The sequence below is a fragment of the Thamnophis sirtalis genome, unplaced genomic scaffold (assembly GCF_051295495.1).
Source record: "Thamnophis sirtalis isolate CommonGarterSnake01/CBP01778 unplaced genomic scaffold, rThaSir2_p1.2 scaffold_5, whole genome shotgun sequence".
Taxonomy (NCBI): Eukaryota; Metazoa; Chordata; class Lepidosauria; order Squamata; family Natricidae; genus Thamnophis; species Thamnophis sirtalis.
Genome location: NW_028261385.1, coordinates 114210723 through 114237376, shown reverse-complemented (window position 1 = coordinate 114237376; position 26654 = coordinate 114210723). Strand labels below are relative to the sequence as shown.

Here is a 26654-nt window from a genome sequence, read left to right as displayed (position 1 = left end):
GAAGAAAGTGGGAGTTCTGGAAAATATCTAAATTAGGGATCCAATTCTTCAAACAATGACAAGCATTGCAAATCTAACGAAAACTGGCACGGGGAGGAAGCCACCATCCCAGCCGTCTTTAGTGGCTGCCAGTCCTTCAAACCAAAGATCCTCTGAGGATATGCTCCAGAGAGAAAGATCTAATTCAACCAAGGAGCTTCAGATGATATTACAAACTATGCAAGAGACAATGGCTAAAACCATCAAGAACTGAAAAAGGATATCAGAGAAATAAGAAATGATACTGGAGAACTAAAGGAGAGGATCCAGAAGATGGATGATAAATTTGAGAAGTTCCAGAAACAGATCAATAAAAATGAACAAAGAATAAACATAATAGAAGGAAGGTTGGAGAAGTAGGAGAAAAAAATGGAGGAGCTGAGTTCTAGGCTGATCCAGGTAAACAAAGAACTTGAGTTAACGGACCTTACGTTAGAATAGGAGAAAGCGGCCCAATTTCTACGGTTTCAGAATGTAAAGGAAGAAAAAGGCGAAGATTTACCAGATATGATGGCAGACCTTATGGCAAAAGCTTTGGGAATAGGAAAGGATGAGATGGCAAGTGAGATCGATGAGACATATAGAATCCAGACAAACTATGCAAAAAAGAATAATCTCCCGAGAGAAGTCCATGTAAAGTTCATTAAAAAATCAATACGTGACGAGGTGCTGAATAGAACAAGAGAGGATCCCATAGCACATAATCAATGACAATTAACAGTCCTAAAACATGTACCGAGGAGAATCAGAACCAAGAAGGCCCTATCAATTTTTAACATCTGTGATGAATGAATATGAAATTACTTCAGATAGTTGATGCCGGAGGTATACTGGTAACTTGGAGAGATAGAAGATTCAGAATAGACACAGTGGAACAAACGGAAGATTTCTACAATAATCTGGTTGGGCAGGAGGATGAGGAAGACGAAGGAGAACTGTTGGAAACAAGGATGCAAGGACTTAGGGCACAGATAAGAAGAGAAAAGGAACTAGCGGAGACAAGAAAGGAGAAAGAAGTTGTTTTAGAGAAAAAAGGGGAAAGAACCAAGAGAAGTGAGAGAGATAAGGGCAACAAGAAGCACACTTACATTTATATAACAATTATATAGAGAAAACAGAGACTGTGCAAAGGAAGGAATACCACAATATCTGGAAAAGTCAGATCTGCCAAAGATTCCAGAGGAAATAAAAGATATGCTTAATGAAGAAAGATCAAAATGGATTCTTCCCCAGAAGACAACTTAAAAACAATATGAGAATTATGCTGGACATTCTCGAATATTATGAAGTACATAATGAAAAACAGATTGCACTATTTTTTCTCGATGCCCAAAAGACATTCAACAATGTGAACTGGGAATTCTTGCATCAACAATTGGAACACATGGAATTAGAACAATATATACAAATCAAAAAGCCAAAGTAATAATTAATGGTGAATTAACGCAAAGTATAACAATCCAGAAAGTTACAAGACAAGGTTGTCCCCTATCCCTGCTGCTGTTTATATTAACCTTAGAAGTTTTAGCTAGGAATGTACGTAAAGAGAAACAGATAAAGGGACTAAAAATTAAAAAGGAACAATTTAAGTTACAGGCTTTTGCGGACGATCTAGTGTTTGTGTTAGAAGATCTTATAACGTCTGGTATGAAACTTATCTAGGAATTGACAGAATATGGGAAAGTAGCGGGTGTAATGATAAATATGACAAAGACTAAAATGCTGGTTAAAAATATCACATCCAAATTGAAAGAGGAGTTAATGAAGAAATTGGGTATCCAAATTGTTAAAAAAGTGAAATATCTATGTATACACTTATCTGCGAAGTGTGTGTCCATCAAAGAAGACAACTATACTAATCTGATCAACAAAACTAAGAAAGACCTAGGAAGGTGGAAAAATCTACAATTGTCCCTGATGGATAGGATTGCAGTTATAAAAATGAATGTACTGCCAAAATTTCTTTTCCTATTTCAGAATATTCCAATTAAATTAGAAAAAGGTTTTGTTAAGGATTTGAATCAATTGGTTTCAAAATTTATTTGGCAGGGAAGAAAACCAAGAATAAAACTCAAAGCCATGCAAGATACTAAGGAAAAAGGAGGATTTGGCGTACCATATTGGGAACTTTATTATATTGCGGCCACCCTAACATGGTTAAAAGAATGGATCATGTTGAGAAATAAAAGATTACTCAAATTGGAAGGTCATGACCTCCAAGCAGGATAGCATGCCTTTCTGTGGTATGAAAAAGGATCTGCACATAAATATTTCAATAGATACTATATCAGACAGCCCCTATTATTAATATGGAACAAAATTAAACACAACCACTATACCGAAACACCCATTTGGCTATCTACGCTGGAAGCATATATACACCCAAATTTAATTAATATGGAAAATATTGTTACATATAAAGAGTTATTGAACAGACAGGGGGAGATTAAAACTAGATTAGAATTGGCATCACAAGGGGTACAAGTAGAATGGTGGTCTTATTTACAGATACAATTAAGGTTTGCACAGGACAGGAAAAAGGAAGGTATTGCTAAAGATTACACAGTATTAGATAAACTTTTGATTAGAGACAGAAAACAAGTTGATCAAAGTGCTGTATAGATTTTTATTGGAATATAAACTCGAGGAAGAACATGTCAAAGAAACTATGGTCGCCGGGGGAAAAAATTTTGGTTATAATGTAGAATTGGCTAAGTGGGAAAAACTTTGGATACTTAATCGGAAACTAACTTTGGCTACAGCGTATAAAGAAAATCTTTATAAGATGTTCTACAAATGGCATCTTCCCCCAGCACGGCTCTCCAAAATGTTTAAAAATCTGGCCCCAAATTGTTGGCAGTGTAAAAAAACACCAGGCACTTTTTATCATATGTGGTGGACATGTAATGAGGCCAAAAGATATTGGAAAATGATTCAATCATGGTTGGAACAAATGGTGGGAGACCATATTTTGTTTAAACCAGAAATTTTTCTCCTAGGAATAATACTGGAGAGGTTTAAGAAAAATGTACTCTATCTAATTATACATGTATAATATGCGCAGTATTGGAAAAAAGAAAATACACCATCAGAGCTAGATATAATCAGAAAAGTGTTGGTCTGTGCAGAATCAGATAGGCTCACTCTTGAACTTAAAAATAAAGGGGAATCAGAATATTTTGAAGTCTGGAACAGATTTTATGATTGGTATAAGACAAGGTGACAAGACTGGAACAAACTGTATATATTGTGATTGGACAGAACGATAGATAATGCACTAAGTAGGCTAATAGTTAATGGTTGAGACTAATTGTGTATAAAGTGAATGTATGGTCACTTCAACTCTGCGGTACTGCATTGTTTTAAAAGTAAAAATAATAGTTCTACAAGTTGTGTATTTTGGCAGTCAATGAACCTTACTTGTACATTCTCTTGAAGATGGAAAGAAGCTGTTTTGGCCCGAAAGAAATTGAAACGACAGATGAGAGCGTTCCCAGCAGCACCATGTTACGTAGACCCAAAAGATAAATTGAAAGCCCTTTCACCCTCTGCAGAGTGTCCAATTGCCAGGGAGCATCTAATTAAAAGAATTGTGAACTTGGGACATGCCGGGACTCTTGGTACCGCCTGCCTGAGGTAAGTACTGTCCCCACATACATGAAAGAACAGCATGTAGCAGTTACCTCTTTCCTCCCCATGTTATGATGGTATCAGGATGATGATATGTCCAACATGGTGTTATCATGAGCCATGGTGGCGCAGTGGTTAAGGGTGCAGTACTGCAGGCTACTTCTGCTGACTGCCGGCTGCCTGCAATTTGGCAGTTCAAATCTCACCAGGCTCAACATTGACTCAGCCTTCCATCCTTTTCTGAATTGAATAAAATAAGGACCCAGATTGTTGTGGGCAATAGACTCTGTAAACTGTTTAGAGAGTTGTAAAGTACTGTAAAGTAGTATATAATAAGTGCAACTGCTATTGCTATCATGCAAATGATACAATATCATTCCTACTCCCACTTCTCACGATGCTTTGTATGTTATCCTGAGGAATTGGCACATTTTTTCTCTCTGATCACTTCCCTTGTCTTTCTATATTGGAGGATATATGCTGCAGAGAATTAGGGCCAGTCATTTCTGATGCATCTACATCAAGCATTTTGCTTGCTGCTTGTGTAAACGCTTTGAGATCCAAACCAACAATGTGTCATTTATAGGGCAGCCTGTCTGGGGAGACCTGCGGTTTGAAATGGGAGGAGCAGGATATTTCCTCTGCTATTCTTCCAATATCCTTTCCCTGAGAGCTATACATTTCTCCTCATTCTTCAGTTGCACTTTCTGTAACTTTTAAGGAGTTCTCAGAGTGATGCCATATTTTTTGGAGTATAAGACTCCAAATAAGGGGCTGAGGGGGAAATGAGCTACCCCTTAACTTAGAGACAAAAGCCAAGCAAAGAGTGGAGAATCAGCACAATAAGACAAGGAGCCCAGAGTGCCTCAGCCCAAAGTCCTGGGAGGTCCACAATACCTGAGATACCCATTGCTCTTACCTGGGACCCTGCTTAACAACCTGCATGGTCACTTGCAACCAAGAGTGCAAGAGATTGAAGTAGTCACTTGGGCAATCACATGATGTCTCACTTAACAACTGGTTTGCTCTACGATCGAGGTTGCAGTCCCAATTGTGATAGTAAGTTGAGGATTACCTCTATATAATTGTGGTGAATCAATCATGAGAGAGGTGTCCTTGAAATGAATTGATTTGCTTTTACTATTACTTGTCCCCCAATATGAGATTTTAATAATGTTTACATTTGTATTCAGTCCTACCATTTTTTTAATGTCTTAAAAGGCCTGGGTATGGTCAGAGTTGGTACTCAGCATAAAATAAAAATAAAATACAGTACAGCTATGTTATTCTATCAAAGAAAATATTACAGGGGGACTTTTTAAACTGATAGATGTTCTTTGCATGGCAAATAATGTTTACTTCTAATTTATATCTACATCTGTAATGTTTTGACAATTAGCAGATATTTTTCTAAGATATACTGGATTTGTTCACAGCATAAATAACAGCATTATAACAATTTGTAGTTGCATCATATCAGGAAATAAGAAACTATTCTTGAGTTTAGTTGAATGTTAGATGCAGGTTCTTATAAATTTGACAAATCAAAGAACACCAGCTGTTGGCTAGGTATGAATGAGAAATGTTTGCTGATTGATATAAAGAAGTGATTCATACATTGGTATTTATTTTCAGGTTTCAATGGATGCGGAACAAGACCATCCACCAAATGAAAGTACAGCATTTTTATCAGCAATTATTACAGTATGTTGGATTTTAATTACATTATTTTAGAACAAAGACTGAAAGCTTTGAGATTACCATCAATCATTCTAATATAACTAAAGTCATGAGACATTTAAGAATAATATATTTTGAACCAAAAAGAAATAAGCTTTATGACACTTGAACAGAGAAGAGATCCTTCTGTTTCATATGTCACCAGAAGTGGAGCACTGGACAAGATGCAGGGGAAAAGTAAAAAAATGACTGCCCTGACCCCTAAACTCCTCAGTTTTCTCTCTGTACAATGAGTTTTAAAATGCATTTAGACAACTGCTAATTATATACATGTTTCATCTAGTACATGACCTGCAAAAGTCCTTTTTAACAAGATTTTATAAGAATGAATTTTTACATGCCCTAATGCTTTGGAGTATATTTTTAGGGAGGAAAATCAAGTTATAAACTAGTATGTTTTAACCATTGTTTAATAAACCATTAAGATGATTCTTGTAGCAACTATTAAATTAATTACAGAGGCTTGTTCTGGAAACAAATTTTCAAGAGATTTATTTTTATTGTTCTTATTTATTGAAGTAAATAATTTTAAATGGCCTTGTTTTAAAGTAATCTATTTTTCTTGAAACACTCTTTAAGAAAATACAATCTACATTGAATATGATTACATATTTTAATATTATGTTGTGTGTCTCAGAGATACAGCATGGAGTCCACTAGATCTACCATCATTAATTGCTGAAAATATTCCTATGCAACAAGAAAAGATCTTTTGGAAAGCACTGCTGGTGTTGCCAAGTTATGATGACTATCCTGCTGAAGATCGTAGCAGGTACTGCTTGAATTGAGACAGTGCAAGAGAGTCAGAGTTAGTGTGTTGCTTGTGCAGTTCTCAGGTTGAATAGGATATTGTTGATCCTATTCCCACTCATATCTTGTTAGTAATAATATGCTGCTGTCTAACGAAGTGTTTCAGCTCCTAAGTACATTGTTCATAATTTCAGTCTTCTAGAACAATGTTTGTTCTGCTTTTAAAACCTCTTTTGCTATTTCTTTCAACTGCATACTAACTTCTCACTTATTTGGCCCATTTGCCACATTTTCAATTCCTCAAGAGTTCTCTATCACCAAGGAGAGCTTTTTTATTTGCTGCAGGAAGCAAGCACATGTGCTTTTTTGCCTTGCCTTGCCCATTGTTTTCCTATCAGGAGAAAAATCTTTAATATTTAGAGGCTAATTCTCATTATTGCCTCCTGTCTTCCAAACTCATGGTTAAAGAACAGGAAGAAGTATTATACTGGCTGGCCTCCATAGGAATGGCTTGCCCAGCAGTAAACCTTCAATTTTTCATGTCCTCATTTCACCTTTGAATCTAAGGGGTGGTTTTCCTGTGTGTGATGTGGGACTGGGCCAGGATCACCAGAAAAGGATGCGGGGGCAGAGGAGAGCGACCCCAGGCCCTGGACCAGGGCAGCAACCTCCAAACTGGCTGCCCAATGCCCTTCTAGGGCAACCACTCGAGGGATTTCCGGCAGACAGCAGGAACAGCATGCCAGGGGCCCCAGCCCATTGCACAGACCGAGATCACCAGTCAGGGGCTTCAGCCCTTTTCCCTCTTCTACTGGGTCTCCTGCTAGGGCTTTCAGCACCATAGACAGGAGGTCTCACCTTCCCCCTCCATCTCCTAGGGAAGTCCCTCTTGGGGGCACTTCCCGGGATTATCTCCCTTCCCCTACTTTGGCCCCTGTTGAGGCTGTGCCACATGGGCTATTGGAAAATCTGGAGCTTCTTCCTGAAAGCATCAGGAGGCTTATTGCCTCAGCCATTTCTAAGGGCATAGCCTCTGGGTTAAAGCTTCAAAGGGCCCATTCCCTAGGCCACAGGGAACCCCGTGAAAGATCACAGGTCAGGGGGCCTCTTCCAGGGAGGCTTCTAGGGCCTGCTCCCCCTCCATGGTCAGCGAAGGGTCTGTGGTGGGAGAGGACGCCCAGCGTGAGGTGGATTTCTCTGATGATGAGGAGGTTCTTCCTCCTGACCCTTCCCGGGCCTGTTTGCTCCTTCGCATTTCAAAACACTCCTGCACAAGGCTAGGGCCACCACTAAATTGGGGTGGGACATCCCTGGGGCTCCTAAGCCACGGGACCCAGATCAGGCCATGTTTTCAGCTACATCGTCTGATGAGGAGGAGGTCCAGTACCTCCTCTTTTTCTGGAGGTTGTGAAGAAGCAGTGGCCTTCAGCATTTCCCAATCTAGGGAGCAACGACCGTCGTTTCTATAATATTGATCAGACTTTTGCACAGGCTCTCCAGGTCCCTTCTGTGGATACGCCGGTGGCAGCATTGGCTACCTCCTCGACCATACATAGTGTTGGGTGACGCTGCTAATAACCTTAAACCTGAGGATAGACGGGCAGAACTTACCTTACATAAGAATTTCCAGGCCGCTGCATGGGCCTTTAAGTCAGCGGCTGTGGCGTCCTATTTTAACCGCGCCACGGTCTTACGGCTGCGCCAGTTGCGGGATCGTATTCCAGTGACTGATGAATGCCTCCTTCTGGATATTACCAAAATCATGTCCGCAATCCAGTTCTCTGCTGATGCTATGCTTGACTCAGTCAAGTATGCATCTTGAGCCCTGTCCACTTCTGTCAGTGCCCGGTGCCTCCTCTGGCTACGGAATTGGCAGGTGGACAATAAGAACAAATTGATTTTGGCGACTGTGCCTTACTTGGGCTCCTCCTTCTTTGGGAAGGCCCTAGATCTGATCCTAATAGAGAATAAGGATAAGAAGAAGGTGCTGCCCTCCACTGCTAAACGGGTGGAGTCTCGTTTGGCGCCGTATTACCGACAGCCCGCATAGGGCGCCCGAGCCAGACTATCAGAACCAGAGGTACTTCATGCCCAGGTCAGATAGGCAGAACTCTTGCCCTTATTACCCGGACAGGATCCGGTTTCAGAGTCATAGGTGGCCGCCTGGCTCTTTTTGCGGATCAGTGGGCCGAGATCACCCCGGATGCCTGGGTCCTATCCATGGTGAGGGACAGTCTGAGGGTAGAATTTCTCTCCTCTCCCCTGAACTTCTTCAGGACATTTCCCCCATCAAGGAATTCGGATCGGAGTCACTGGATGGATATCGCCATTCGCCATCTCCTGGAGATCCAGGTGATAGAGCTGGTTCCGCTGGCAGAGCAGGGGTTGGGGTTTTACTCCAATCTTTTTATTGTTCTGAAGAATTGGGGGGGGTGGAGGGCGATCCTCAACCTCAAGAGACTGAACGCTTAACTGGTTTACAGGCGCTTCAAGATGGCCTCCCTGAAGTCAATTTTGCAGGGGATCAGGAAGGGGGATCACTTAACGTCAGTGGACCTCACAGAGATTTATTTGCACATATAGATTCTTCCCCATCACCGCAAATATTTCAGGTTCTCTCAGTGAGGAAGCCACTTTCAGTACAGGGCTCTTGTGTTCAGGCTGCTTCAGCCCCACGCATCTTCACAAAGGACTTGGCGGCATTGGCGGCTCACCTACGGTCTATTCCAGTGAGACTCCAATGCTACCTCAACGATGTCCTAGTTCAGGCCCAGTCTCCCTTGCGGGCACGGCGCGATCTACAGCTCACTAGCCAGACATTGCAAGCATTGGGGTTTTCCGTGAACTTTGCAAAAAGTAATTGTTCCCATCGACAAGAATTCTTCATCTCGGAGCGATCATAGAATCTGTGACAGGATGGGTCCTCCTCTCTCCGGAGCATCGATCGAGCCTCTGGACCCTGGTTCAGCAGGTGCGCGCAAGAAGGTCCGTTCCCATCTTGGACCTGTCCCGGCTCCTGGGCATGATGGTTTCTTGTATTGGCATAATACCATGGGCGCGTCTGCATGCCAGGGCTCTTCAGTGGGCGCTCATCCTGTACCAATGGTGGGTGCGCTGTTAAGGATGTGCAGGTCGTAGGCTCCCGAGCACAGATAATTGGCAGCCATGCAGTTGTCCCAGACTGCAGATCTGGTCCAGGTGGCAGCATGGTCAACCAGGGCTCCATTCAAGGACATTTGCAGGGCGGCCATGTGTTCCACCCCGTCGCCCTTTATTCACCATTATTGACTGGATGCCTTGGCATCCGCTGAGGCTTCCTTTGGTCACAGAGTTCTCCAACATGTGATAGCCTGTGAAACATCCAGCTCCACGGAAATTGTGAATGTTGCGGTTTTGTTTTAAAGTGTTGTCTTTGTCTAGTTTTCCCCCTTCTCTTGTCTATTGTGAGCCGCCCGGAGTCCTTCGGGAGTGGGCGGCATATAAGACAAATAAATACAATACAAATACAAATACAATAGCCACCCCAGCTTCTACGTCCTAGACTCCCTCCCTAGGGATGATAGCTTGGGTACGTCCCATGTGTAGCTCCTCCCACATCACACACAGGAAGTAGGAATGTTGGTCCTTACCTGAACGTTAGTTTTCTGTGTGGATGTGGGAGGGGCTACATCTCTCCATAGCAAGATGTCGTGATTAGGTGAAGGGCTGGGGATGGCCTGGTTGTCTTGTTATGCCTTTCAAGTGGACTGCTTGCTGCGGCCTTATGGAAAACTGGGAACCAAAGGAAAGGAGGAGGTGTGGCTAAGAAATTCCCTCAGTGTCTAGACCAATTAGGCTGTGTTGATACCCATGCGTAGCCCCTCCTACATCCACACAGAAAACTAATGTTCAGGTAACGACCAACATTCCTATAATATTTAAAAAGTAAAATATTTAATTTATATTTGCATTCAATGAAAATTAAGTTCAATTAATGATAATATTATTTTCCTCCCATATATTATTATCCTAATGCTGTCACGTTGAACATTACCTTTGGGAGGGATTCTGAGGGCTGCACTCCCAATAACCTTGATTAAACTCTTCAGGTTATATGCTCCTAAATTAGAGAGGCAGGAACAGATAATTTTGGAGCAAGGGTCTGGAAAGTATTTTCTGCATATTTTTAGGTTAAATCTAGATAAATTTTCTAAGACAAAATCATTATGCCCTGGAAAAGTGGATAGCCTTTTGCATGTTTATAGTTTGCAGGCTAGCTTTTGAACACAGTTCGTGATTTATAAATGCAGAACAGGGAAGAGAGGATTATAACTTAGAGGCAGTATCAATGTCACTAGCCAATGCAGACGGCTATCTTTGGATAGTCTGTAGGCTAAGAGTGCTATCAATTTTATATAAATAAAGTTCAATAGCTTCATTAAAGGTAGCTTAGTATTGCTGTAGGTGAAGATATCCCAGTGAGCTTATCTTTGATTCTGGTGGAGATAGCATCCATGCATGGGTTAACTTTGTCAGTATCCAATAGGACTGAGTCTACAAAGTGTAACGTCATAGCTTCTGAGGAAGCTCCTCCCAGATTTTTAGACTCAGTTCTCTTGGACTGGCTGTGCTCTCAACTCTCTCCTCCAATTTTGGACTAAAAAAAAATCAAATTCTATAATTCGGTTTAAATTTCTCAAAAAATTCCCCAGCCTTCAGTTGGATTCAGAAAGGCAGGGGAGAAGAGTTTCGTGGCTTTGTGCCCTTGTCCTTGGGCAGGGAGGGTGCCAACGGTCGGGAGTGGCCTTACAAGGCTTAGCAGGTGGCAATTTCTACCAAGAGACAGCCCAGGCGGAGAACTTGGAGGCCGCTGTCTTTTGCCACTCGCCGTTTTCTCTCTGACAACTAGAGCTCCACGGTAGCCTCAAAGGCTCAGCCACTGCGGCAAACAGATCTCTGCTGCTGGCCCTCGCCACTGCAACTTCTTTTAATGCCGCCGCTGACGCCACCGCAACCAGCACAGGCACTGCCACAACAGCTCCTTGTTGCCTACGCAGTTAGAGGCCTCAACGATCCTGTCTGGCCCACGAGGCTCGGATTGTCTCAGATTGCCCCTGTTACCCACAGGTTCCTGACTTGAGAACTTGCCAAAGTCCTGGACTTTCTTACTGAAGTTCCATTCGAGCCATTGAGGTCTGTCTCCTTACAACATCTAACCCTGAAGGTGGCTTTTCTAGTCATTGTCACCTCGTTGAGATAGATTTCAGAATTGGCCCTGTCCATCAGGGACGATCTGTGCGTCTTCCACTCAGATAAGGTCGTCCTCCGCCTCGACCTGACATTCGTACAAAAAGTGAATTCGGTCTTCCATACGACACAAGAGTTGATTTTACCAAATTTTTGCCCCAATCCAACTCAAAGGCTCGAGTGCAAGTGGCACATCCTAGACGTATGCCAAGCTCTTCAGATTTACATCAAAAGAACTGCAGACTTCCATCAGTCCGAGGTGTTATTTGTTAAGATCCTCCATCGCCAAGGCATACTCAGCACATGCCCTGACTCCGCCTTTGAATGTCACAGCACACTCAACAGTCAGTGCAGCCACTTCAGCGGTGTGGACCACCCAGGCCTTGGTGGAGGAGATCTGCAGGGCAGTCACGTGGACCACTCCATCTCCATTTGTCCGTCACTACAAGCTCGATAAATATGCATCAGCAGAGGCTGAATTTGGTCAATGGGTATTGCAGCAGGTTCTTTCCATGCATGGACCCTAGGTCACTGCACGATCCCTCCCGTTGGACAAGCCAGGCTTTGGTATGTCCCATACATGGATGCTATCTCTACCAACTTTGGAGAATGGGTGTTGGTGCTTACCTGATACACCCTTTCTCAGGATGGTGGAGATAGCATCCATCCCCACCCTTTTTTTCTTCGTGCAGACCTAAAACCAATGAGTAGTCAAGAGGAGAGATGGGCATCATAAATCAGTCAAATACAGTACAGCAGTCTACTATTCAACTTTGTCAAAAGCTGGAAGGAGCTTCCTCAGGAGCTATGATGTTACACTTCTTAGACTCAGTACTATTGGATACTGACAGAGTTAACCCATGCATAGATGCTATCTCCACCGTCCTGAGAAAGGGTGTATCAGGTAAGCACCAACACCCATTCTCAATCTATGCTGTACTTTTTTTCTTCTCTATAATACAGCACAATGCTTCCTTTCTTGTCTTCTCAGCACAAATTCTTAGACTGGAAAAGTAAAGGCTATGGTATATTTATACCATATATACAATCAATAAAGTCAAGTAATACTAATTGGTTGGCTAACTTAGGATTCATTGAATCCCATTAAACCTAGTAAGGATTTTTTTCTCAGAGTAAGCATGAATGGGACTAGACTCTGTTTTTTTAACCAAATAGTCAAATTGAGAAAATACAAAAAATACACAAGAATACAAAAATACAGCAGAGAAAATACACATTGCAACTGCAAATCATGTGGAATAGAACTATAAATAGTCCAGGTAAGGTTGAGCCTCTTCAGTGATTGTTGGGGTGTTTGAAATTAACGAATTAATGTTGTTCACATTGCACGCTACTATTGCAGGTTCTATAGATTTATTTCCATAAGCTGATTTTAATCAGTGCTTCAAAGTCTAATATTAATTAAATATATCTTCATCGTTATACCATTTGATAAATTAATGGTTTTTGTATGATAACAAATATTTAACATTTTACTTGGACATAATGCTAGGAATCAAATCTGTGATACAGTTCTGAAAGTACTTATTTCTTTTCTGATTATAGAATTCTAATGGAATGGTTGAAAGCTAAATTTCAAATCAACAGAAATGAAGAGGAATCTGCATCTCAGGCAAATAGCAGAATTCAGACACTTGCACTGCATACATCTCTCCAGTCACAAGAAGATCAAGAAACCTGTCTTAATGTGTGCATAAAGGTCTGCTCAAGTAATAATTTTCTGATGCCCCTATCTTGACAGATAGTCTAAAACATATTCTGTTTTGGGCAAAGACAGTGCCGTTCTGTACTCAAAGTAGCTGTAGTAATTCAAAGATTGTGGGAAGGCAGGACATAGGTAAAGAAATGAAATCCATAATCAGAGAATAGGGTCTTGAACAGACCCTGTGGATTGATTGCTACTTTTAGTTCAGCTATGCCAGAGCGAAAGAGGTTCAGAAACAGAAGCATGAAAACTTTAGTCTGGGTTAGTAATTAAGGGCTAAGAAGACTCAGGTTTAAGTCCACCTACAGCCATAGAAACTCTCAGAATTTTGATTCATTTCAAGACTGATGGGTTTAAATCAATGTCTCCCAACCATGGCCATTTCCAAGACTTCACCTGCCAGAATTCTTATTAATGGCCATGCTGGCAGTGGAATTCTGGAAGTTGAACATATGCCGAGAAATGATTAAGGCTGGGAAACATTGGTTTAAATCTTACTAAGAAATATGAGATTAAAAGACAGTAAGCTTGCAACAGGCTTTATTGCAGCAACTAGCGCCCCTCTTTGAGGGAGACAGGTGGTTTGGAAATATAAAGTAAAAATAAACTGTCATCTAAATGTTTAAAAAAATTATATTTGAAAGTATTAAAAAATCTGAATCCTTGGACTTGTAATGTTTTGAGAACTCTTTTATTCACAAAATGTTACTGCAGACTTTGAAGAATGCTTCTGAATTTTAAAGTGGGCACTTCTTTGCTCTTTCTATAAATAAATTGTTTTCCATGTCCTGTTTAGGTGGCATATGGAACACTTGTCACTTCTGAACTTGACGATCCAGAAACTTTGAAAGAACTACTTGGAACAAGTGGACTCCTTCTCCTTCTATCGCCTCAAGTAAGAAGTGATGATCCTGCAGAGGAAGATGTATATTGGCTTTCAGCCTTACTTCAGCTGAAACGGCTCTTGCAAGTAATACCTTTCCAACCAAAACTACCTCTTGTGGTTCTTGTCCCCAGTCTTGGAAATGAGACTGTGAAAAAGGAAGTAGAGGAAGGTATGTAAAGAACTTTGAACCAATATAAGTCATTTATGGTAATATTCAAGGTAGAAACAAATTTAATTAGCTTATAAATAATGTAGAGTTTAGAACTCCAAATAGAAAATCTAGGCTTTTGTCAAGGAAAGCTAGATCTGAGTCTTCTCAGAATAAGTTTTTTAGATGGATGATAATATTGGTTGGTATTTTCCCTTAAAAAAGGAGTTGGCTAGTACTGAGCCTCTGTAAGTACCTGCTGAGGCTCTCATTTTTCACCCTTTACCTAGTAGAGCGCTTGTGTTAAGTGCTAAAGTTTGCAAGGGACTAGGAAAGGGAAAGGAAGTTCTGTGGTTTTCATTCAGGTGAAGCTAGGGTTAGGGTTAGGGAGTGGAGGAAAGGTTTGTACATGAGTGCAGATCATGTAGTGAGAAGCTGCGTATGAGACCATATGAAAAGTTTTCTATGTGCATCTATATGTGAGGGAGAGCAAATTACATAAACATGTACACAAACATGCTAATTAATCTGTCTCCTAGCATTTGATATAATTAAACCTTTAAAGATTACTGACCTCTAGCTGACCTCTAGCTTAGACCGTTCGTATAGTTGTCCCTGTTTCTTCCTGTGCATGTCTGGGGAGGATAAGAAGTTGTGGATCAGCCCTAGATGCTACATACACCTAAAGTATTTTTATTAAGATTGCTATGGCCACAGATTCTTGCAAATCTAAATGTGCTTCTCTTCCTCCCTCTTTTACAGGTACTCCTTGACTTACAACAGTTTGTTTGAAGTTACAACAGCAATGAAGAAAGTGGTTTATGATTGGTTTTCACACTTACAACCAATGCAGCATTCCCATGGTTATATGATCAAAATTTGGGTTCTTGGCAACTGGCATGTATTTATGATAGTTGCAGAATCCCAGGATCATGTGATCGCAATTTGTGATTTTCCTAGCTGATGTCTGACAAGCAAAGGCAACAGGGAAAAACCAAATTCACTTAATGACCGCATGATTCACTTAACAACTGCAGTGATTCACTCAATAACCATGGCAAGGAAGGTCATAAAATAGAGTGCTACTCACTTAACAACTGCATTGCTGTGGTCATAAGTCAAGGAGTACCTGTATATATCATACGAATTAGGGAAGTGCCTGTTTGAGATGTTTTCATAACCGTCTCTCCTCATCTGAGTTTAAAGAGTGTTTACTGGTTGCCTTGGCAGTAAAACTCCTCTCCTTTCATCAAGATCATCCTCTTTATTCTCTGCATTATATGAATAAAGTGCAACTTCTTGTTTTCAAAGGTTTGATGCTGCCTGACTTGATTTCAGCTAAACTTATATCAAACTACAGTGTTGTTGAAATCCCAGATTCTGTCAATGATTTGCAGGGTTCCCGCACGGTAAGAACTTTTTATGGATGAAGTTTGTAAATCATGGCCAGAACAAACATGTCTTTTCCCAGGAACCCATTGCAGCAACAAAGGGCAGCTGTATGATTCCTGGAAAGATCACAGTTGTTTTAAGAAATTATTGACAGATGCACCATAGGCACCCATACATGAAACTGAACGTTGTAATCCCTAATTCTATCAGCTGTTATAATAGAACATTATTCTTTTTTTTAAAACAATTTTTATTTATTTTTGAACAAAGACAAACAAACATTAAAAAAAAACCATCTTCCATTACAAATTGTATAAAGTGTGTCAGTTGGTTACAGTATTTCCATGCATCTCTTCCATTGTCACCACCTGCTTTTCATATCAAATTTCATATTTTAAATTCACCTATATTCATGTATATCCCGATTATTATATCTCAACCTTAATTTGACTAATTGTTTTTACATCCTTTTATATATAATATTCAAAATCTAGAATAGGATTATATGATACCATTCTATTAAATCATCCTAAAATCATCCAATCGCAATACATCTTTATAACATATTCTAAATAAAGCTTTTAAACCTCCTCTCATATTCTCCATGTGTTGTTTATATAAAATTTCATATTATCAAACTAATATATATATATATATATATATATATATATATATATATATATATATATATATATATATATATATATATATATATATATATATATATATATATGTATTATCATTATCAATCATTATTTAATTATAGCTATTGTCACTTCATTTTATACATATGACTAGTGAACTAAATTTAGCTTAGTATTTATTATACATTTTCATTGCATCAATCTGTATCTTTCCAGTAATAGTGTAGTCTTTTATCCCTTGCCATTTGTAACATTAATATTCTAGTTACATCCTTTTATATATAATGTTCAAAATCTAAAATAGGATTATATGATAACATTCTATTAAATTTATTAAATCTATTAAAGAGCCGAGGTGGCGCAGTGGTTAAATGCAGCACTGCAGGCTACTTCAGCTGACTGCAGTTCTGCAGTTCAGCTGTTCAAATCTCACCGGCTCAGGGTTGACTCCTTCCGAGGTGGGTAAAATGAGGACCCGAATTGTTGTTGGGGGCAATATGCTGACTCTGTAAACCGCTTAGAGAGGGCTGAAAGCCCTATGAAGCGCTATATAAGTCTAACTGTTATTGCTATTGCTATTGCTAAATCATCCTAAAATCATCCAATCGCAATACATCTTTACAACATATTCTAGATAAAGCTTTTAAACCTCCTCTCATAATCACCATGTGTTGTTTATATAAAATTTCATATTATCAAACTAATATATCTATATGTATTGTTATCATTATTAATCACGGTAGTATAAAAGAAGAGCTGGACTATAATGTTTCAATCTAAGCAGGAGTCTTAATCTGGGAAGGATTTGACACAGGATTTGCACTTTATCTTTTCTCTTGGCAGATTGTGAATTTATTGTCTCTGCTTTTATCCACAGCTCTCTAAGGCAATACAGTGGTTGGTCACTCAGTGTCCACAGTCTATCAGACTTTGCTGCCAGACCATCATGCAGTACCTTGAAGATGGCCTTCACTGTCATTTCACCCAGACTTTCTACCAAGATAAGTGGGAGAGACATATGGCTGGGTTACCCTCTCAAGACCCTAGCATCATAATAGAGCTGTACAACAGTGTGATACAGTTTCTGGCTGAAGTTGCCACTTCAGAAGATCTCAGGGATTTGTCCTGGCCTGTAACCGAATTTGCAGAGGCTGGAGGCAACAAGTGGCTTCCCCACCTCCAGTGGAACAAACCCAGCCATCTTGCATGGCTAAAGAAGGCTCTGCTGTCCTTTCAGATTCCACAAATGGATGTTCCTCCTTTCGGCGGTAAGAACCTTCTATCTAAGGGCAGATCGCAATTTTAATGTGCATAGAGATTTAAAATTGAATAAGCAGGCATGGGTTAATGTGTGTCTCGAAGGAATTGCAATGATTCGGTTGGCCATTCCCAGATTTCTTGTAGACATTTTATCTGAGTAAAGTTGGGATATAAAATAAAAACTGTGATTTCCCCATAATTTGGCATAGTAAAATAAATGTGTTTCTGTTCCCCCTTCTCCCAGCTCCCTGGCTTCCTGTTTGTGCCATGATTTTCCAGTATGTGTCCCAAACAGCTAGCTCTCATCAGACCCAGGAAATACTCCAATCTCAGGTAGAGAATTTGTTGAGCAACATTTACTTGAAGTGGAAGGATCAGAAGCATGCCAGCGCAGAAAAAGATGGCCCTTCTGTTTGGGAAATTCCTTGGGATCAAATCTTGGCATTGTGCATTAATCATAAATTGAGAGACTGGAACCCTCCTCGCCTTTCAGTAGCACCGGGTAATAAAAATTATTTGAGCAATAATTTTTCAGTTTTGTTACAGATTTCTTTTTAAATTATATTTGATATATTAGTTTTGGAACCCTGTACTTTAGAAAAAGTGTTGTTTTTTCATTAAACATTATTTGGGGAGACATGATCAAGATATATAAAATTATGCATGGCATGGAGAAAGTGGATTTTTCCTCTCAAATGTTTCTTCCACTGAAACCAAGGTTTCAAAGGCTACTACTCTTGAACTTTCAGTGTTACCACCAGTTTCAAGGTAACATTTTTGGTAGTAATTTTTAGTAGCTCTGATTTGGGAAATGCTTGTCCAACCCTTTTCAGCTGAATATTCATAAAAATGCATGGGCTTGAAACACAATCTTATTTAAATTTAATATTAAACTTTATTATTATTTACTAGTCCCACCCCAACTAAAAAATCATCTCAATAGCAACTCTAGAAGCCTCACAGAGCGGATATTGTTTTTATGCTCTAAAAGTCTCATTATTCTTGATAAAGAAAATGTTTTATGTTTTCAGTCTTTTGGTTTAACTTGTTTTAGAAGATGATATTTTTTTAAAAAAATTAGTTAAAATTGCATTGAGAAAAACAAGTATTTATGCCATTAAGAGAAAAAGTCAAATCAATTTCTTTGTAGCATGTTAATAAAAATTTCTGAAATAATAACTTCAGTAAAAATACCAAGCTTATTCATTTCCATTTTAAATTAATTTTTCTACTTTATTTTGTGCAAGAAAAAAATCTTAAAAAATGAAAAACATGAAAAAAAATCTGCTGTATTCTTTCTATAAAAAATTGTTAAGTGTAGTCAGATTTCTTTATAAATTTCATTGTAAATAAGAGGTAAAAGTTTGTATTGCTGTTATATTATCATATTAAATACTTTTGTCAATTCCTGTACTCTAAACTTACTTTGAAATTTGATCGATAGGATAGAAAAGTTAAACAAATAAGCTCTCCGGTTCATATCCTATATCTGCATAGACTAAAATAAAAGGATAGATAGATAGATTGATTGCTTGTCTCCCTGCTTAGTTAAGCTAGCATTCTATATAAATTGATACAATTATTATTTTAAGAATAAAGTCATTGGGAGTTGGGCAGTGTAAATAAATAAGCATAAATAAATTGTGATGAACTTGGAAAAATCTGCTTGATGTTAATTTCCTGATGGTTGTATTTTTTGCATGTTTAGAAGCAGTTAATAAAGATGGGCAGATACACGTATATTTTTTAAAGGAGCAATTGCAAAAATTTATTTGCCCTTTCTCTTGGGAGGAAGCCAGATTAAAAACTCAGAAGGAGATCCAACAAAATCAAGAAAGGTAGGATTGTCTTTTTGTGTAAATGTTGTATTTATGAACAACAGATTTCTGTTTCATTGCTTTTTCTCCTAAAAACTAAGTGTAGCTGGCCTTGGACATAAACCATTTTTTATTATTACTATTGCCCTGAGTCCCTTTCCTTTCTTCTTGATTCAATATCCTTATTCAGAAGTAAGTAAGTATTAACAGAAGAAAATGTAATATGATGTACTTTGTGGCAAAATATGTAAATATCAATGAAGGGGATTGAAATGACGATTATTAAGCTACAATAATTGACCAGTGACCCTCTTTAAGGTGAGAAATCTCCGGGGAAGAAGGAGACTGAGGTCTACCTGAAGGGGCACCCTGAGGAATTTGCAGATTTTCTCAAAGACAAAATTGCTCGACTTTGTTCGCCTGTGCGCTGCTTGGAGAGTCCAAGCATGGGTTAAATTAAGTCTATTTGCCCTAGGACTGAGTAGAATTTTCTTTAACCACACCTCCTTTGCCTCATTGAGGTCAGTTTAAAAACTCAGTCCACCCGTTTGGACTAAAATTGGTGAGCTCCTCAGTTCTGAGCAAATAGACTGGGACTCTTCAATTGCAGTTAGAATATTTTTTTGTTTTTGTCTAGTAGTTTCTTGGATTTAGTTTAGTCAGTTTAGGTTCCTTTCTTTCCATTCATTGTAGCTGAAAGGTTTGTAGGTTCTCCTGGCTGCTGCTGCTGGTCGCAAGCAGCAGCAGGGAGTGGAGGTGCTCGTCCGGTGGCTGTTGGTGAGCACGGGGGTTTCAGGGGTCTCCCTGACTCTCCCCAGCTGTCTGTAGACTTTGCCTGGCTCCAGAGCTTCCATTTGGCGCTCCGGTCGTGTTTGACAGCTCTCCCTTCATTCCGACGAGTGCGGTGGCGATTTTGAAGGCGCAATTTCGCACACTTTCTTGTAACAGCTATCGGAGGCTGCAACTGTCAGTGGAGGCTTGCCATCGCAGCAAAACAGCATGGAGGACATTTTAAAACCATTTTCACTCCGTTTTCACAGAGAAAGCCTCGGAAGCCTCTGAAGATCCACGTTTAGTCCTCTCAGCTGCAGATCGCAGCTGGGGAGTGGCTGATCTTGTCCAGGGCGTCGGCAAGGTCTCCTCCCACCTTCGAATGTTAGCTGAGTGACATTGAAGTGGTTGGCCACCTGGTCATACTCCAGCTCCTGAAGCAGATCTGCGAGCACTTTGGAGCTGGCTGGTTCGCGCCTGGTGCCTTCCTACTGCTGCTGATCAACCTTGATCCTCAGCCACTGTCAGCTTGTGAAGAGCTTTCAGGCAGGAACAGAATGGCAGAAGGAGGTTTGATGACACAGGAGGACCTGGCTGGGCCTTCTTCGAAGTGCAGTAGGCCGGATCCTCTGCCACGAAGGGAGAAGGGAAGGAAGGGCACTGAAGGGAAAGCTTCCCAGGGTTCCTCAGAGAGTAAAAGCTCTCATAAGGAGGAGTCTAGGAAACACAGATCACCAGCGAAAGCCTCTGACAAGACCCAGAGACAGGCTAAATCCCTGAGCATAGGGTCTCATTGCCTTGTCCTTCACCTGCTAGGTCTGGGGGAGGGATTTCACCTCCACCTGTAGGGGAACAATCGCCCTCTCCATTAGGTGAGGGGTCTCAGGAAGGATCCCCTGCTGCTTCTCTGGGATACCCTGACTCATCCAGTTCTTCCATAAGGGAAGAAATAGAGCCCATCCAGTGCTTCATCCCTGAGGAGGAGGAATCAAGGCCTAATAGAGAGAGGGCTCTCCAGGGCCCATCCAAAACTAGACCCATGGAGGACCAGGGGCCGGCTCTGTCAGCCGAAATGAGAGAGGTCATTGCCCAAGCCATTTCCCAGCACATTGCTGAGGGGATCCGTCAAAAGGAATCTCAATCCAGCCAGGCATCCAGGGCTTGTCCTCCACCTGCTCAAGCGACCACTTCCCACCCAGCATCTCCTGGTACCTCGGTAGTGACAGAGGAGTTCGTCTGGGAGGAGGAGACCATGGATGATTATGGGATGTCGGAGGGCATAGTTCTCCCCCCAGATAAGCCCGCCTTCACTGGCTTGTTCAAGCCTTCTGTGTTTACATTTATTTTACACAAGGCTAAGGTCTCCACTGAATTGGGTCCACCCTCGGAGGAGAAAGTGGTTCCCTCCACTTCTCAGGATCCCAAGGCAGGTCTCTTTAAGGAGAATGCCCCGGCTCAGGATCTTATCCCAGTCCCTGATTTGTTCATGGACATGGTCCAGCGTCAATGGGCGCATCCAGGTGCGCTGGCTAACCCCAGTGGCAGAGATAAGAATTTATACTCCTTGGAGCCCAAGATGGATGATATTCTGAAGTTGCCTGAGGTTAATGCCCTGGTGGTTTCTTTGACCTCCAATCTCCTAGATGGTCTCAAGCTGGAGGACAAGAAGGCGGAGAAAGCCTGTCATAAAACACACCAGGCAGCTCCCTGGGCCCTCAGGGCATCCACATCAGCATCTTTTTTCACGAGGGCATTCTTATTTTGGCTATATCAGTTGAGATCAAAAACCCCTTCCAAAGGTTCCAAGTGGCGCCATGATCTAAATAAGATCATTGCTGCAGTGGAATATTCTGCTGATGCGTCGCTAAATGCAGCAAAGTTCACCTCCCGTGCTCTGGCCTCCAATGTCACCTCATGCCGCCTGCTATGACTCCAAATGAAAGCCAAATGGAAGCTGGCTTCAGCTCCATTCAAGGGGAGGGGTCAACTCTTCGGGGATTCCCTGGACAAACTGTTAATTGAGACCAAGGACAAAAGAAAGGTCCTCCAGTCCACGCTCAAAAAGAATGAGCGTAAGGGGTCCAATGCCTTCAGAAGGCAGCCATTTCATGCACAAGATGCCACACAACCTTCTACTTCCTATTCGTACCAAAGACCATACTCCCAGTCAGATGACAGGTCCCAAGATAGATCCTCATTTGGGTCCAGATGTAGGCAGCAGCAGCAGCACCCCTTTCGGAAGCCCTTTCATGGCGGTTCCAACAACCGCCAATTCCAACGCAACAAGTGACCCTCCCATAGGCAGCGGGTTACTGCTGAATGCCGACCGATGGACCACGTAGGTCCTCAATACCATCAGGAGGGGCCTGGTCCTGGAATTCCTATCCTTTCCTCCACAGACATTCAGACAATGTCCGCTCCCCAAGAACCCTCTCAAGCGGTCACTCATGCAGGCAGAAATTCTGCAAATAAAGGCCATAGAACCCGTACCGAAGGAGCAGGAAAAGAAGGGATTTTATTCCATTCCTGATCCCTAAGAGTTCAGGGAGGCTTCCTTGAAGGCTCCGGAACATGAAAAAGGAGCTTGGGGAGGGTGAAAAAAACATGCCAAAAGCGGGTGGGGAGGAGTACTAGTCTCACGTGCATGTGCAAGGGGGGAAGCATGCATAGCATTATTGGTGTGGCACACCATTGCATGACCCCCCCCCCTGCGCTCCTTCCCACTTTTAGCCCGCAAGCCAAAAAAAGGTTCGCCATCACTGCTGTAGCCTATTGCAGCCTCCTGTTTGCTGCAAGGAGGTAAATTGCTGGGAGGCAGGGGCCAAAGGGTTGGGGCCAGTGGGTGAGTTGGGCTACATTCAGTGTATAAGATGCATCCAAATTTTCACCCTCTTTTAGGGGGAAAATGGTGCGTCTTACACTCCGAAAAATACGTGGTGTCCCTCCAAATCAATAGTGTTTTTTTCCTCAAGCCACTCCATTATTTCATCCAAGTAAGTATTGAAGCCTGATAATACAATTCCCAATCTGGTAGCCCAAACCATCTCTATTTTGGGAATCTTGCAACATTTTCAAACTTAGCCTTGCTTTTTTCCCTTGCCAAATATATTTTAATATTGTTTTTTTTAATTCTTCAAAATATTTTTTCCAGTTTTATTGGTATTGTTTGAAATAAATATAGTAATCTTGGCAAGATATTCATTTTTGTAGTGGCTACTCTTTCCATCAATGATAGTTGTAGATTTTTCCACTTCTCTAAATCTGGTTTAATTTATTTTGCCAATTTATAATAATTATCTTCTTTAATCGTTACACAACTTGTAAATTGCCAATTGACGTTATCAAATGCTTTCTGTGCATATAAAAAGATCAACTCCATTTGTTTTCCAGGGTGTGCTTCATAATATTCCAATGTATTTAAAATCATTCTCATATTGTTTTTAATCTGTAGGTAAGAAGCCATTTTGGTCTGAATGTAAAAATTCATTTAGAAACCTTTTTAGTCTCTCTGCCATTATTGAAGCGTATATTTTATAGTCAGCATTCAGTAAAGATATGTGCCTGTAGTTTTTTATCTGCATTAAATCTGAGTCTTCTTTCGGAATTAAAGTAATATTTGCTTCCATTCAGAAATATGGCATCTTCGCATCAATCAATACTTCATTACAGACTTCCAACATTGTTGGACCTAGAGTATCTTGTAAACATTTGTAAAATTCTGCTGGCAGCCCATCTGGTCCTGATGTTTTATTTTTCTTTTTTCTCTTAATCGCTTCTAACAGTTCCATCATTGATATTTGTTCATTTAACATATCTTTTACTTTTTCTGGTACTTTTGGTAGTTCTGCTTTTTCAAAATATTCTTTAATTTTCTCTTCTGAAACTTTCTCTTGCTCATAATAATCTTAAATTATTATTTTTTTATCCTCATTTTGGTAGTGTAAAGTTCCTTTCCCATCTCATGGCCTCAAAGAAAATGCACTGCCATATTTTTATGTTGCCTTTCTATTTCTGGCTTCACGTTGGGTATTTATGATTTATTATTGGTTGGTTGCTTTAATACTACAACTCAGTTTCGAGAGAAAGCAGTTGGATTAAATGAAGAACCAACATAAGGAAGTATTGTAATGTTTAACTTAACGGTAATAATTTAATAGAATTTCTCTCTTGAAAGCCAGGATGCTTGCAAATATACTGGTGATAATTAAGGAAGATTCTTACTTTCCTGTTCTCTCACTTAGGGATTTGGGGAAGAATTGGTATGTTTATCATTTTAAATAGGCTGCTGCTTTTTATGTTGCAAGACAATAAAAACCTATCTGTACTGAATATATTGCTGTGTTTGTGATGTACAAACATACTAAAATGTTTCAATATGCTCATGTAATACTTGTTACCTATTTGTTTTTAGGTGCAATTCAAAGGGCCAATTGTTATCTATAAAGCCGTACATGGCAGTTCGCCTGGTTACTTGTGGGACTGCCTGTCTCCCATGGTATCTGCCCAGCCAATTCAATTAAACAACCCCAGAAGTATGCCTTTTTTGTAGCAGCACTTGCCCTCTGGAATGAGGTTTCCCTTGGCTGCCCCCCTCCCCCTCCTACCAGTGTTTCCAAGGGCCTTAAAAACCTGGCTCTTCATCCAGTCGTTTGGTAGAGTGTGTGAAGCCTTCTTGGATTGCATGGGTGGATTGGTTTCTTTTTCCTTCATAATCCTTGCCATCATTTATTATTTTACTTTCATCTCTCTCTCCTTTTAAATATTTTTACTTGTGAGCTACCCAGAGTCTTTGGGAATTGGATGGCATACACAGTTTAATAGTAATAATAATAATAGCAGCAACAACAGCCATGTTTTCCTGTCTTCTAGGTCTAAATTAAAGACTACTGGAAAACTGTATTCCCCTTTATTATCTCCAACTGAACACTGTGTCAGCAAAGAAATTAAAAAGAACGAGGAACTCAATTTTTCTGGTAGAGATCTCACACAGGCAGTTTCAGAAGTAGATCTTCTGCCAGAATGCCTGTCTGCTAAGCTACAGTTGGAGAAAGTAGAGAGCAAGAGGTAAGATTTCTCTCTTTCTTTATAAATGTTGAGAAGTGCTAAGAATGGGAATATGAATGGGTAGAAAGAACAGAAAAAACATAAAATGATGGGATTCAATATTCATTCATTTAGTTCTAGTTCTGATATTCTAGTCACTTAGAGTTGGGAGGCAGCAAATATTATCAATAAATAAATAACATTAGGAATGTTATCTATTGATTGGAATAAGAGAAGAATAATATGGAAGGAAGATGGAAAATTGAGAAAGATGATAAAGGAGAAAATGTATATTATAAAATTGTGAAAAGGTTCCCACAAATAGCCTATGCTGGCTGTGTGGGATATGTTGGATTAAATGGAGTGGTTATAATATGCAAAATAGAAAGTGAAATAAAATAGGGATTTTATTTTAAATTCTGTGCAAGAGCATTATCTCAATCCATTAGGTATTGGAACTAGTATCCCAACCTAGGGGATATGGCCAGAGGAGAAACAAATCACAGGCTCAATTACTTAGAATTGAGGACTGTAATACATATGTTGAACTTCTCTTTGATCAGCAGTCATATATTTATCATGATAAGGTATTGCCAGACAAAAGACTGCATATTTTTCAGTTTTTTAAAATAGTAGGTTCAGCCCATGATGAAATGATGAAAGGTATTTTACTGAATAAATGTTGAGAGTTACAGAGAAAGAGAAAGAAAGTTATACCAATCGGCATTTTTCAGATTATCAGATACCCAACAAATGGTAATATATGTACACCTGGAACTGACATCTAGTTGCATAGCACCTTCTAGAACAGGGGCCTGCAACCTTAAACGCTCAAGAGCTATTTGGACTTGTTTCCCACAGAAAAAAAAACAACAGGGAGCCACAAAACCTGGGTAGGCATGGCCAACAATGTCACACCCACCCCATCACATGGACACCGCCCACAGCCACACCTACCCAGGTTTTGTGCCCCCGGAGTTGTCTGTGGGAAATGGGTCTCTTTCTCTCCCTCTAATTTCTATTTTTCTCTTTTTCCTCTCTCTCTTTCTTTCTTTCTTTTGTTCCTTTTCTTTACTTTCTCTCCCTTCTCTCTCTCATGTTTCTTTTTCCTTTCTCTCATTTTCTCTCTCCCCTCTCTCCCTCTCCTCCTCCCCTCCCTCCCTCTGCCTCCCTCCCTCCCTCTCTGTCTCTCTCTCTCTCTCTCTGGGCTGGCTGAGCGATCACGAGCTGCGGTGACAGTGGCGGCTTCCCCAAAGATGACTCTCCTCCTCCTCTTCATGCGACCCCCTGGCCGGCTGTTGTGGAGCTAGGAGGGTGCGCACAAGTGGGGATTCTGGGAGCTCCCTGCGCAGCTCGTGCTTGCTTCTCAGCTTTGCGCCTGTCCCCCTTTCCTTCATACCCTCCTCCCGGATGCCATTCCACCTTGCCAGCCCTCTTATTAGCAAGGTTGGTGTTGGCCACAGCCAGGTTGGGCCAGTGGGATGATGATGATGGTTTATATTCATTATTAATGTTTTTGAACCTCTGTTGAACTGTCATGGGAAATAAATGTTTGTTTATGTGTTTCATTTTCTTTTGTCTA

The 26654-nt window shown here is 40.6% G+C and overlaps 1 protein-coding gene across 1 annotated transcript in view; it reads left to right on the top strand.

Moving 5' to 3' along the window:
• Positions 1 to 26654, top strand: part of LOC106552207 (germinal-center associated nuclear protein) — an 86292-nt gene that overhangs the window by 56989 nt on the left and 2649 nt on the right. The window contains exons 18-27 of the mRNA XM_087716631.1: positions 3478 to 3675; positions 5305 to 5373; positions 6047 to 6181; positions 12952 to 13105; positions 13908 to 14166; positions 15457 to 15554; positions 17059 to 17449; positions 17686 to 17943; positions 19150 to 19279; positions 24899 to 25093. Coding sequence (XP_087572757.1) covers positions 3478 to 3675; positions 5305 to 5373; positions 6047 to 6181; positions 12952 to 13105; positions 13908 to 14166; positions 15457 to 15554; positions 17059 to 17449; positions 17686 to 17943; positions 19150 to 19279; positions 24899 to 25093 — 1887 coding nt within the window. The remainder of the gene's footprint in view (positions 1 to 3477; positions 3676 to 5304; positions 5374 to 6046; positions 6182 to 12951; positions 13106 to 13907; positions 14167 to 15456; positions 15555 to 17058; positions 17450 to 17685; positions 17944 to 19149; positions 19280 to 24898; positions 25094 to 26654) is intronic.